Here is a 12,682-nt window from a genome sequence, read left to right on the forward strand (position 1 = left end):
GCACTATTTGGTTGCTTGATTTGGGTGGGCCTTTGAATTGTTAGGAAATTCCTTAAATTGAGGTTTGTAACCCAGGCTTTAGGAGATCCCTGAACCTTGGAAGCAAAATATTGTTAGTAATTATATGTTTTTCTGATAACATAGTGTACATAGTTTTCATCAGAGTTTTAAAGGGTCCCTGACCCAAAATAGATTAAGAACCTTTACCTTAATTTTGTAGTGAACTCCAAGTAGAAGTTTCTAGGTTGGATATTATAGTATAATTCATTACTTGGATTATTGGTGAGCATATAGAACTTAAACTCTGATCATCTAGCACAACAGCAGTAACCTGATTATTTTATAGATTTTCTTGACAAAGCAGTGATGTATGGTATAACCAGAGAGATGTTGCTGGTTAGAGGATGGTTCCATATGGAGGATGATTTCAACTTTGAGGCAAAATTGTTGTTAATGATAATCAGACTTTTTCCAGCTTCCCAGTGATTATATGCTGTTATTTCTTCAGACCATTGGTATAATAAATATGGTGTTTGTTGCCTCAAAATCTTGTCAAAGTTTATCACTTGTTTAGCCTTTTTAATGAAACCATGCAATCTTTTCATGGTAGTACTTCTGCTATTTGACATATAATTCTTCAGGTAAGCTAACATCCAAGAATTATATGCTACAGCTTTTAATTCTGTTTTTGTTTTCAGAACTCTTCATCTTGGCTTATACCTATACTGCCTGATATGCTCCGACACATTTTTCAGTTCTGTGTTTTGGAAAGCAGCCAGGAAATTCTGGACCTTATTCACAAGGTACACAGCAAATGTATTTGTGTTCCTTTTCCTAGTAACTTTTGTAGATTTTTAAAATTTTTCATAATTGCTGTTCTGTTGGTCATTCATATCTCATGGAGATTTGAAAAGTCTGGAGATCTGCATAATGAGACAGAGAACTAGGCTTCTTACATGTAGCATGTAATAGTTAAGTTTTGATTGGCCATGCTTCTTCCTCTTATTATGTGACTTACACAGGTGTTTTAAGCACTTTCTGATAGCCTCAATACAGAAAATGAAATGAGGAAAAGATTGCTTTTCTCTAGCCCTCATCTTGCTGTTTATCAGTATGCTTATAGATCCTGCAAAGTATCTTTTAGGATCTGTTGGTAATATAGAGTCTAATTATTGTTGAAACTTATACTTTTTTCCCTACTTAGAGTGATCATATGTGTTAGAATCATTAAAGGAGGAGCCGTTTGATATATTTAATAGCATTTATGGGGGGAAATTGCACTTTTGTACCTTTATAATCTGTTAAATTACTCTTGAATTGTTGGCCTCTAAAGTGACTCCTTGTTAACAACCTTGGATTAACAGTGGTGATCTTGCCGTAGGCTGGTCCTAGCCCATTAAATGTTAGGCATCAGGAAAGGTACCTTATCCTTATTAAGTAAGATCATGAATCAAAACTTATACTGTTTTAAATTTATACTAGGTTATTACCACCTCTGAGTTTAGCAGAGAATATTAGGAGCTATTTTTAAGTGTGTGTTGAATATAGGACTGCATTAATATTGAGTCTTATGATATACGCAAAGGATTTGTTTCAGTGACTTACTGAGATTTTGACAATTTTGTATTGCTTTTATAGGCATGTTTTTTTTAAAAGAGAATTGTGTTCTTTTTAAAAAAAAAAAAAACTTTCCTTTGCATGACTTTTTTTTTAGTGCACAAACCTATTAGAAAACAGTACTGTATTTCAAAATAAGGCTCTATATTGAATTTCTAAATTAATCTCTGTGCTATTTCCTACTTAAAAAAACCTCAGTATTCCTAAAGATAAGTGTTAGAGTTTATTTTTATTAGAAAAAATTCACTTTCTTGTCCCCCTTTTACCCTGCAGGTTTGGATGGAACTGTTGAGTAAGGCTTCAGTTCAGTATGTGGTAGCAGCTGCTTGCCCATGGATGGGTGCTTGGCTTTGCTTGATGATGCAGCCTTCTCATTTACCTATCGATTTAAATATGTTGCTAGAAGTAAAAGCTAGAGCCAAGGTAAGTGTAGAGGGACATAGTGTATTTGTGTGTTCATCATCTAATTATTAATACAGTAACCATATTTTAAAAAATCTGTATTGCCTTAAGTGTGATTTAATTAACATAAGTAAGGAGAAACCGTTATTTTATTAGGACCCTGACAAAATGAATAGTAATGTTTATCCATTAAAATTTTGTGAAAAGAACTGTATTTTACTGGGATTATTTTAAAAATATCATATTTTTGTTGTTGCCTATTCAGTTTTAATGGTTAATCTTTATTGTTTTTTTTTTCCTCCCTCTGTAGGAAAAAACAGGTGGTAAGGTGCGCCAAGGCCAAAGCCAGAATAAAGAAGTACTTCAGGAGTATATTGCAGGTGCCGACACCATCATGGAAGACCCAGCCACCAGGGATTTTGTAGTTATGCGGGCCAGAATGATGGCAGCCAAGTGAGTGTACATTAAGTGTCAGGTAGTCATACATTTACAAGTCTGGCTTTCAAAGGTTATTTAACCAACAGAAGATTCCTCTGCTGTCTCCATCAGTCCTTCCTTCCTTCATCACACTAATTATAGCCTAAGGAAAAATTAGAGTAAGCAAATACTTCTAATTATTTTAAAGCTTTAAAATAGGATTTATATCTTCTTATGAAGACAAGATAGTCATTATACCTTCTGTGGGAAAAGTTATGGCTTCAAAAAGCCAAATTTTGCTTCAAGTAATTATAGGAAATTGAAAAAATTTCCTGAAGTATGGGGAAACTTTACTTCAAGTAATTTCTTATAGTAACTTCCTTTTTCTCCCTCTTAGGTTGTTAGGAGCACTTTGTTGCTGTATTTGTGATCCAGGTGTAAATGTGGTAACTCAAGAAATTAAACCAGCTGAATCCCTGGGCCAGTTACTACTCTTCCATTTGAACTCCAAGTCTGCTTTACAGAGGATTAGTGTAGCTTTGGTAATCTGTGAATGGGCTGCTTTACAAAAGGTAAGATTTTGCCCCAAAAGTAATAAAGACAAATTAAGTAAACCAATTTCCATTAGCTGTTAGGATTATTTACAACAGAAAAGTGAAAATTTTCGATGTATAAAAATCCAAGAGTTACAGAAAAGTGTCCAAATTATATTGAACATTATTTCTCTCCCATTTACTTTTAACTCTGGACTTTTGTCTTAGAACCCCTACTCATACTTCCAACTACTAGTTATGCTCATACTTAATATTTGCTGTTGACTGTACAGTCTATTAAGAAATGTCCCTATTAAAAACCGCGTATATGTGAAAGTAGTCCAGAAACTATTGGTCATCCATTCCTCTATATGTCACTCAGGTATCACTGAAAACTACAAAGGATGAGGCTTTGAGTATTAGAGATCCATCTGTGTGGGTAGTAGCAAAGGCAGAATTTTTGGTCACAGGAAGAATAACATCTCTGTATTTAAACCAAAATCTTCATGTTTCCAAATAAACCATTCCCTTCCAGCCTCTTTAACTGTTAACTTCTAGGGAGATGTATGATTTTGTATAAGACATACTTCTGTAAATCAAAGAAACTTTCTACTGGCTTTGTTTATTCCATTGACTGGAATTCTGGAAATTTAACTGTCTGCACTTGCTGTGAGAGTTACTTGTTACTGCCTCTTAGCAGTTTGTCAAAGCTGTATCTAAAAGTAATTGAGCCATGCTCCATTGCAACTGACACCCCTGCTTGGCCTCTGGAAAGAAGCAAAGCTCCTCTGTTTTTAGGCAGGAGTTGGTGTGCTGGAGAGGCAGTGATGCTATGTTTTTGTGCCTCTCAGACTTAGCAGCAAGTGTTGACAGTTAGGTTTCTGGACACTCACAGAGCTTCATGGACTTACTCTGTGAAGCCCAGGCTGATAACTGAGATGCCACAGAACCCCTCATGGCTCACCACTGAGGCCATTTCCTGTTGGTTTGGGGCAGGCAACAACCAGAGAGAGTGGGAAGGGTTAGTTAAATTTGGGGATAGATAAGTAGCTTTTAAAATTTATATCCACTTTTACAGTATGGCATGTGAAGCTTAGGGTTCAACTGTTATCTAATAATGAGTTTTTAAGTAACATTTTTAATTAGTGCTTGATAGATTTCTTTTCTGACTGATTTTTTTTTTTTACCATAATACACTTTAAAATCTGTGATATATATACACGTGTAAACTTTGGATAGGTAGAAAATGAAATTGTAATAGTTCTGTGTACATGTTCTGTAGTCATTCATGTTAAAATTTTACAATAATTTGGATGTAATACCTTTTTTTCTGTGCAATTAACTGTTGTTTGGAGAAGTAACAGAATATAGATTCAGTATAAGTAAGAATTTAGAACTTGGTAGTCTACAAATGACGATTTCTGTATCTATGAAGTTAATGTTCATACAGTTACCCTATTTGTTTTCTGTTGTATTTTAGGAGTGTAAAGCTGTTACCTTAGCTGTGCAGCCACGTTTACTTGATATCCTTTCAGAACATTTATATTATGATGAAATTGCCGTTCCATTCACACGAATGCAGAATGAATGTAAACAACTTATATCATCATTAGCTGATGTACATATTGAAGTTGGTAATCGAGTAAACAACAATGTTTTAACAATAGATCAAGCTAGTGACTTGGTGAGTAAAGAAATAACTTTCTTAATTAGAGATAGAACATGAAATATAGGTTAGAAATTTGTCATGACATGTTTATCACAAAAACACATTAATTTGTTGAGTCTGGATGTGGCTTGGTAGCCTGTCGTCTCTACCCTTGAGAAAGGTTATTTCATTGTATAGGCTTTTCTTGAAATAAGAGAATAACAAAGGATTTTTTTTAAACCAAAATTCTGATAAATCAATGCACCTTTATTAGAAAAAGCTATTATATTTTGTCATTTCAGTTTTGCTTAACACTGCAGAGTATAGAAAAAACTGCTTCTACAAGTTCCTGAGTACTTCTTCCTGCTCTCAGCCTATAATGAAAATATTCAAACATATAGAAAAAGTGATGAAATTACATAACACTCATACTTAACAGCTAGATTTTATAGTTAACATTTTACCTAATTTACTTTATCACATATGTATTCACCTGCCTACCTCTCTATCCAACCATGAATCCATCCAGGGCAGTTTTTTTAAATGCGTTTCTAAGTAAGTTTCAGATATCAGTATATTTCAGGATTTTATATAATTAACTAAAATTCAGTATTTGTTTATTTTTTTTGCTGTTCTGAGGAAAAATTTATGTGCTAAAGCACACAAATCTTAGGTGGACCATTTGGTGAATTTTGACAGATGCATATGCCTATGAAACCTGAACCACTGTCAAGATACAGAACATTATCATCACCACTTCCCAGTAATCTCTGCCTCTCCCTGCCACCAAGTAACCATTATTCTAATTCCCCCCCGAAGATACATTACTTTTGCCTGTTCTAGAATTTCATGTAAATGGAATCATACACTGTGCTCTTTGGTGTAAGGATTTTTCTTAGAATGGTATTTTTGAAACTAATCTGTGATATATATATATAAATAACTTTTTTTTTTTATTGCTTGAGTTTTATTTCATTGTATTATTATACCACAACTAGTTTAAGCCATTCTCCCGTTTATGGACACTTTGGCTGTTACCACTTTTTGTCTGTTGTGAAAAAAGTCACTATAAACGTTCTTCTGCAAGTCTTTGTGGACATCTGCTTTCATTTTTCTTGGGTAAATATGTAGGAGTGGAATTGCTAAATCATAAGATAGGTGTAGGTTTAGTTTTAGAAAAAACTACAGACTTTCCCCCAAAGAGATTGTATCACTTTACCCTCTGACCATCAGTATGTGAGAGTTCTGGTTGCTCCACATCATCAATATTTGATGTGGTCAGTTCTTTTAGTGATTGTGTGATAGTGTTATTGTGGTTTTAATTTCCATTTCCTTGATGACTAATATGTTGAATACTTTCTAATTTTTTATTGATCATTTGTATATTTTCCTTTCTGAAATATCTTTTCAAAATCTTGTCTACTTTGAATTAGGTTGTTTGTTTGTTATTGAGTTGTGGGAGTTCTTTATGTATCCTGGATTCCAATCCTTTGTCAAGTAGATGCTTTCTGAATATTTTCTGGCAGTGAGTGGTTTGCCTTTTGATTCTCTTAATGCTGTCTTTGGATGAGCAGATATTTTAAATTTTGGTGAATTCTAATTTATCAGTTGTTTTCTTTCATGGCTATTATGTTGTGTGACTTCAGTAATTTTTTTTTTTTTTTAACTTTCCAAGTGGCAAAGGTATTCACATATGTTTTCTTTTGAAGTTTTGTCATTTAGTTTTTATGATTTATCATTCATTTGGAATTAATGTTTGTGTATAGTATGAAGTAGAGGTTGAGGTTTGTTTTTCTTACAGATATCTAATTTTTCCAGCATTATTTATTGAAAATACTTTCATTTCCCTATTGGATTGTTCTGGCACCTTTGTCAAAAACCAACTGAAGTTATATAAGTATGCTGTGTATCTGGGCCATTTGTTCAATGTATTTGTCTTTCCTTATGCTGGCATCCATGCTTCATTACAGCAGCATTGTACTTAGTAAGTGCATGAGGTTAGGTGTAGTATATATGAGTTCTTCCTTTTTTGAGTTATAGGATCAGAAATTGAGTCACTTCATTTGTGTTGGTCCCCATGAAAATAGTAATCTTCATTTCTTATCCCCATTTCTAGTTGAAAAATAATATAGTTGAATTTTTTTGTTTTCACTTGTGGAGAGAAAGCTAAAATTGCTGTTTTTTTCCCCCTGGGTTCTCTTCTTTTATAAAGTTATTTTCCCGAGTGTTGTTATTCTGTAAGTTTTCCTTTTTGCCTCCTCTCCCTACTTTTTTGCCTGTCTGGAATTAAATCTCAAATTTTCTTTATAGTCTAGGTTCCCTGCCTACTATTTCTGGGAACTTTCCTTTTTTAAGCTCATCAAATGGCCCCTTCTTTAAGATTTGCTTATTCAGATCTTTTACTCTTCAGTTGTTTTGACTTGGGCTAGAAGATAAGCATAAATATCAGAATCTCTGGGAGAGACTTTTTTTCTTTTTTTTTTCTCTAAGAGACTTTTGAGGGAAGGGCAGTTTTCAAAGGAGCCACTGCCTTTTGTATCTTCATTGAATCCCTGTTTTCCTGTTACCTGCCAAATATAGACATTTCCCTGCAATCTTTGTCTCTTGCACCATTCTCATGATTTAGTTCCTACCCAGGTACTGTGTGCTGTCTACTCTCAGTCTTTCTTACATTCTTCTTTTAGGCATTTTTACTTAAATATCTCACTGTCACTTCACACTGAACACAACAAAAACTGGCTTTTTTTTTTTTTTTTTTTTTTTGACAAAGATACTCTTTTTATTCCAGTCACAAATCTTGTCAGCATTTTCTTTCAGAAAGTCTCGTGTGTTTAGGCCGGGCGCAGTGGCTCACGCCTGTAATCCCAGCACTTTGGGAGGCCGAGGCGGGTGGATCATGAGGTCAGGAGATCAAGACCATCCTGGCTAACACGGTGAAACCCCATCTCTGTTAAAAATACAAAAAATTAGCCGGGCGTGGTGGTGGGCGCCTGTAGTCCCAGCTACTCGGGAGGCTGAAGCAGGAGAATGGCGTGAACCCAGGAGGCGGAGCTTGCAGTGAACCAAGATCACGCCACTGCGCTCCAGCCTGGGTGACAGAGTGAGACTTGGTCTCAAAAAAAAAAAGTCTCGTGTTTAATCTCTTCTCTATTTCCATTATCAGAGCCCAGTCAGATCTTAGTACTTTATATCTAGGTCCTGACTCATCTCTAGGGCTCCAGGCAGCCTCTGGTCCATTTCATTCTGCATGTTGTGCTAGACTTGCCACCCTGAACATCCCTCTCCTGCTTAAAAACATTATTTTACTTTTCCTTGCTTTTTCATTTTTATCTTTCTTCTTTTCATCACTTTCTTCTAAATGCTCTATCTCTTATCTCCTCATTATTTCTCAAACTTTCTCCACTCACGCCCAGTTAGCTTTCTTCTTGCGCAAGTATGCTACACTCATTCACTTCTGCTCATTCTCACTTCTGGGCCCGAGCTTCTATTTCCTTAGCCAGGAATTCCCCATCCCTAACCCTCTGTGCTTATCCAGAGTTCATCTCTTTTTCTGTGTGTTGTGCTCAAGCTATGATAAACTTCAATTCCACAGACAGTGTCCTGTTTTCCACTCCCTACCTCACTTTGTTTGCCAAGATGTCCCTATAATCCCTAATTGGCCTATTCTTTAAAAACCAAGCATAAGTGTTATCCTCCTCTGACAAGTCTCCCACTAATCTCTTCTTCTAAGAAGGAATAAGGAGTGCTCTGTATTCCCACAGCAACTTGCACTTACCTCAGTTATATGTTACATTTTCTTAATTATTTATATCTCTCCCACATTAGTCTCTGCATTTTTTGAGCATATTAAGACATTATATCTTATTTATCTTTTAATAAATATTGGTTGAATGATTGAATTAATTTGGGGGTAACTGAGGCTTTTCCTCAGTTGTCTACAGTCATTGAAAAGTGACATGAGCATAGTGGATTTAGGACAATGTTTTTAAACTTTTAGCATTGTAACCCTGTTTCAAATCTTATACATTGTACATTTCAAATGGGTAGTTTTTATGGTATGCAAATTATATCTGAATAAAGTTGTTAAAAAAAAGACTGACTGAACAGTCTTTCAATGGGGCTTGCAAAGTAGTCTGGTACAACAGTCCTGTAGCCTTAGATAGCTCTTGGTAATTAAGTGAATGATAACTGCACCATTTTGTTCTGTTCTGTTTTGTTTTGTTTTGTTTCTTTTCCTTCTTCCATTGCCTGGGCATTTCTACCAGAAGGGAGGTTAAAGAAAGAATGAGAATGATTCAATTAGCAACACTTAGCCACTTAGTAAACAGCCACTCTTAAGTTTTCATGAGTTTTAGAGTTGAAAAGAATATTTTTCCCAAAAAGAAGTTTGTGAGTTTTGGAATTCCTTCATGAACAGTTAGTTTATATTTGCCTGTAGCTTTCTTGTTTCACCAAAGTATTCTGTGGGTGTTAAATGTGATTTTCCTCAAAGTCATTTAGACATATTTAAAGGTTAGATAATTTTATTCTTCTCAAGAGAATGTCTTTCTTAAAGAATATAATGCTAATGTTAAATTTTAGTCAGATTAAAATAAAATTTAGTTGGGAAGTTTTAGACATTAGTTTACTGAGTACTAAAACAATATTACATATTGTGGAAACCAAAATTGAAACAGAAAGCTTGCTGTCTACCCTTTAGGAGCTTACAATCTATTTGGGGTTGATATGATTAATGATTTTTAATTTCTTTTTTTTTTAATAGGTCACTACTGTTTTTAATGAAGCCACATCATCTTTCGATTTAAATCCTCAAGTGTTACAACAGTTAGATAGTAAACGACAGCAGGTCCAAATGACAGTTACAGAGACCAACCAGGAGTGGCAAGTGTTGCAGTTGAGAGTGCATACTTTTGCTGCCTGTGCAGTTGTGAGCTTGCAGCAGCTTCCGGAGAAATTAAATCCTATCATAAAACCATTAATGGAGACAATTAAAAAAGAAGAGAATACACTAGTGCAAAACTATGCAGCTCAGTGCATAGCTAAACTCCTTCAGCAGTGCACAACAAGGACGCCCTGTCCCAATTCAAAAATTATTAAAAACCTCTGTAGCTCACTTTGTGTGGACCCATATCTAACTCCTTGTGTCACATGTCCAGTACCAACACAAAGTGGCCAGGAAAATTCTAAAGGTATATACCTAAACTTTTATTTGGGGTAGAGAAATAACCTTTTAAATTTGTTTTTGTTTACTTATGGGTATAATTTAAGCACAAATCCAGTTAATGTTAGTGTTTTTTCCCATTCTGAGAGAAAAGGCTTGATTATAACAAAACTCTTTGTTACATGAATTTGCACATAATACTTACCAGTCACAACCCTGTAAGTTCAAAAAAGCCATTCATGGAAGATCTGATAGCTGATATAAGGTGACTGAAATCTGTAAGACAGGTGTTCACCCTTACCTTTGCCTTCAAAACCATCATTATATGGTTTACTGTATCAAGCTAGAAAAGGTAATTGTATCAAATGTTATTTAATGAATTTTTTTCCCCTTAACCAAAGGAGCAACCCTATTGACTGAAAAAGTCATTATAAAATCTCTCGTTTCCCTAATTTACTGCATGTTTTATGAGATTAGTGAACTTTTAGTACTTTTAGTAAATAATACTTAACCAACTTTTTTGTTTTCACTTGGAGAATTTATATGGGAAATGAGAACTGCCCTCTGTAGGCAGGTCTTAAAGACCAGTGTTTTATTCATATGACTCAGTCCTATGTGCTTTTTGTATGTGTGATTGTTAGCAAGATTTTGGGGAAACAAATTATTTGAAATGTAGTAGACTTACAGCTTTGGTGCAGCATAGATCTTGAAAAATATGTTTATGAACTAGAAGAAGAAAGGTGGACATTTTGAATATTAACATCTTAAAAATACATTGGGGTCATTCTCCCCCCTCTTACCCTCCTGGTCCATTGCTATATAAGGCAGCATCATTTTGCAGTGACCAATTTTTTTTTTTAATTCATGGTGACTCTGCTTTTAAAGAGAACTTGCTTGAGATATTTTTTAATATTTCTCGTTATGCTTAGGCACAATAATTTTTTAAAAAGTAATAGGCCAGGCCAGGCACGGCGGCTCACACCTGTAATCCCAGCACTTTGGGAGGCCGAGGCGGGCGGATCACCTGAGGTCGGGAGTTCAAGACCAGCCTGACCAAAATGGAGAAATCCCATCTCAACTAAAAATATATAATTAGCTGGGCATGGTGGTGCATGCCTGTATCCCAGCTACTCGGGAGGCTGAGGCAGGAGAATGGCCTCAACCTGGGAGGCGGAGGTTGCGGTGAGCTGAGATCGCGCCATTGTATTCCAGCCTGGGCAACAAGAGTGAAACTCCGTCTCAAAAAATAATAATTAATTAATTAATTAATAGGCCAGGGACCAGGCAGTGGCTCATGCCTGTAATCCCAGCACTTTAGGAGGTCGAGGTGAGCAGATAACTTGAGGCCAGGAGTTCAAGACCAGGCTGGTCAACATGGTGAAACCCCATCTCTACTAAAAAAAAATATATAAATTAGGCTGGGTGCAGTGGCTCACGCCTGTAATCCCAGCACTTTGGGAGGCCGAGGCGGGTGGATCACGAGGTCAGAAGTTCGAGACCATCCTGACTAGCATGGTGAAACCCCGTCTGTACTAAAAATACAAAAAATCAGCCGGGCATGGTGGCAGGCACCTGTAGTCCCAGCTACTCAGGAGGCTGAGGCAGGAGACTGGCGTGAACCTGGGAGGCTGAGCTTGCAGTGAGCCGAGATCGCACTGCTGCACTCCAGCCTGGGCGACAGGGCGAGACTCTGTCTCAAAAAAATATATAAATATATATATATATATATATATAAATTATCCGGACGTGGTGGCGTGCGTCTGTAATCCTAGCTACTCAGGAGGCTGAGGCATGAGAGTCCCCTTGAACCTGGGAAGTGGAGGTTGCAGTAAGCCAAGATTGCACCACTGCACCCCAGCCTAGGTGGCAGAGTGAGACTCCATCTCAAAAATAACAACAAAAAATTAATAGGCTGGGCGTGGTGGCTCATGCCTATAATCCCAACATTTTGGGAGGCCGAGGCGGGCAGATGGAATGAGCTCAGGAGTTTGAGACCAGCCTGGGCAACATGGTGAAACCCTATCTCTTCAAAAAATATAAAATTAGCTGGGTGTGGTGGTGTGTGCCTGTAGTCCTAACTCCTCAGGAGGCTGAGGTGGGAGGATTGGATCTCTTGAGCCCAGGAGGTGGAGGTTGCAGTGAGCTGAGACGGTGGTACTGCACTCCAGCCTGGGCAACAGAGCAAGACCCTGTCTCAGAAAAAAAATATTATATATATATGTGTGTGTATATATATATACACACACAAACACATTAACTGAAGTCACAATAATTTTTTCATGTGCTGTTTCTCATTGTTCAGATGGCTCTGCAACCTGGATTGTATTAGGTATAAATCCTATGCAAATAGACTATTTTATTGCCATTTCATTGTCTAAGGAAAATGTCATTGGCCTATAAAAGTTGAGGCCTGAAAGACATAGTTTAAAAATGTTTTATCTCTTATGGAGCCGAAAACATTTGGTATCACCAATATTATGATTAAAACGTTGTTTAACTTTTTTCTTATTAGGATCCACCTCAGAAAAAGATGGAATGCACCATACTGTCACCAAGCACAGAGGTATAATTACACTCTACAGGCACCAGAAAGCTGCCTTTGCTATCACAAGTAGGCGAGGTCCTACCCCCAAAGCAGTAAAAGCTCAAATAGCAGATCTTCCTGCAGGAAGTAGTGGAAATATTCTTGTTGAACTTGATGAGGTAAGTAGTTTTTTTTTTTTTTTGAATGCTTTGATTTTTAAACAAATATCTGACTTACAAATTGAGAACTAAGTTGTATTAGCTTCCAGAGCTGTTTTTAAGTAAAGAAATGGGATTAATTTTTGGAGTACTCCAACAATATGATCCAGAAAAATGGCAAACTTCAAATATCTCATGTCTCTTGTAATTTTTACCAGCTTA

At 36.3% G+C, this 12,682-nt stretch overlaps 1 protein-coding gene across 6 annotated transcripts in view; it reads left to right on the top strand.

The window, feature by feature from the left end:
* Positions 1-12,682, top strand: part of BTAF1 (B-TFIID TATA-box binding protein associated factor 1) — a 108,082-nt gene that overhangs the window by 57,384 nt on the left and 38,016 nt on the right. For all 6 annotated transcript variants that reach the window (XM_003825359.4, XM_034931087.3, XM_055093132.2 and 3 more), the window contains 7 exons: positions 699-803; positions 1,891-2,040; positions 2,330-2,472; positions 2,834-3,008; positions 4,450-4,653; positions 9,380-9,806; positions 12,291-12,481. In XM_003825359.4, the coding sequence (XP_003825407.1) occupies positions 699-803; positions 1,891-2,040; positions 2,330-2,472; positions 2,834-3,008; positions 4,450-4,653; positions 9,380-9,806; positions 12,291-12,481 (1,395 nt within the window). The remainder of the gene's footprint in view (positions 1-698; positions 804-1,890; positions 2,041-2,329; positions 2,473-2,833; positions 3,009-4,449; positions 4,654-9,379; positions 9,807-12,290; positions 12,482-12,682) is intronic.

The sequence above is a fragment of the Pan paniscus genome, chromosome 8 (genome assembly GCF_029289425.2).
Source record: "Pan paniscus chromosome 8, NHGRI_mPanPan1-v2.0_pri, whole genome shotgun sequence".
Lineage (NCBI taxonomy): Eukaryota > Metazoa > Chordata > Mammalia > Primates > Hominidae > Pan > Pan paniscus.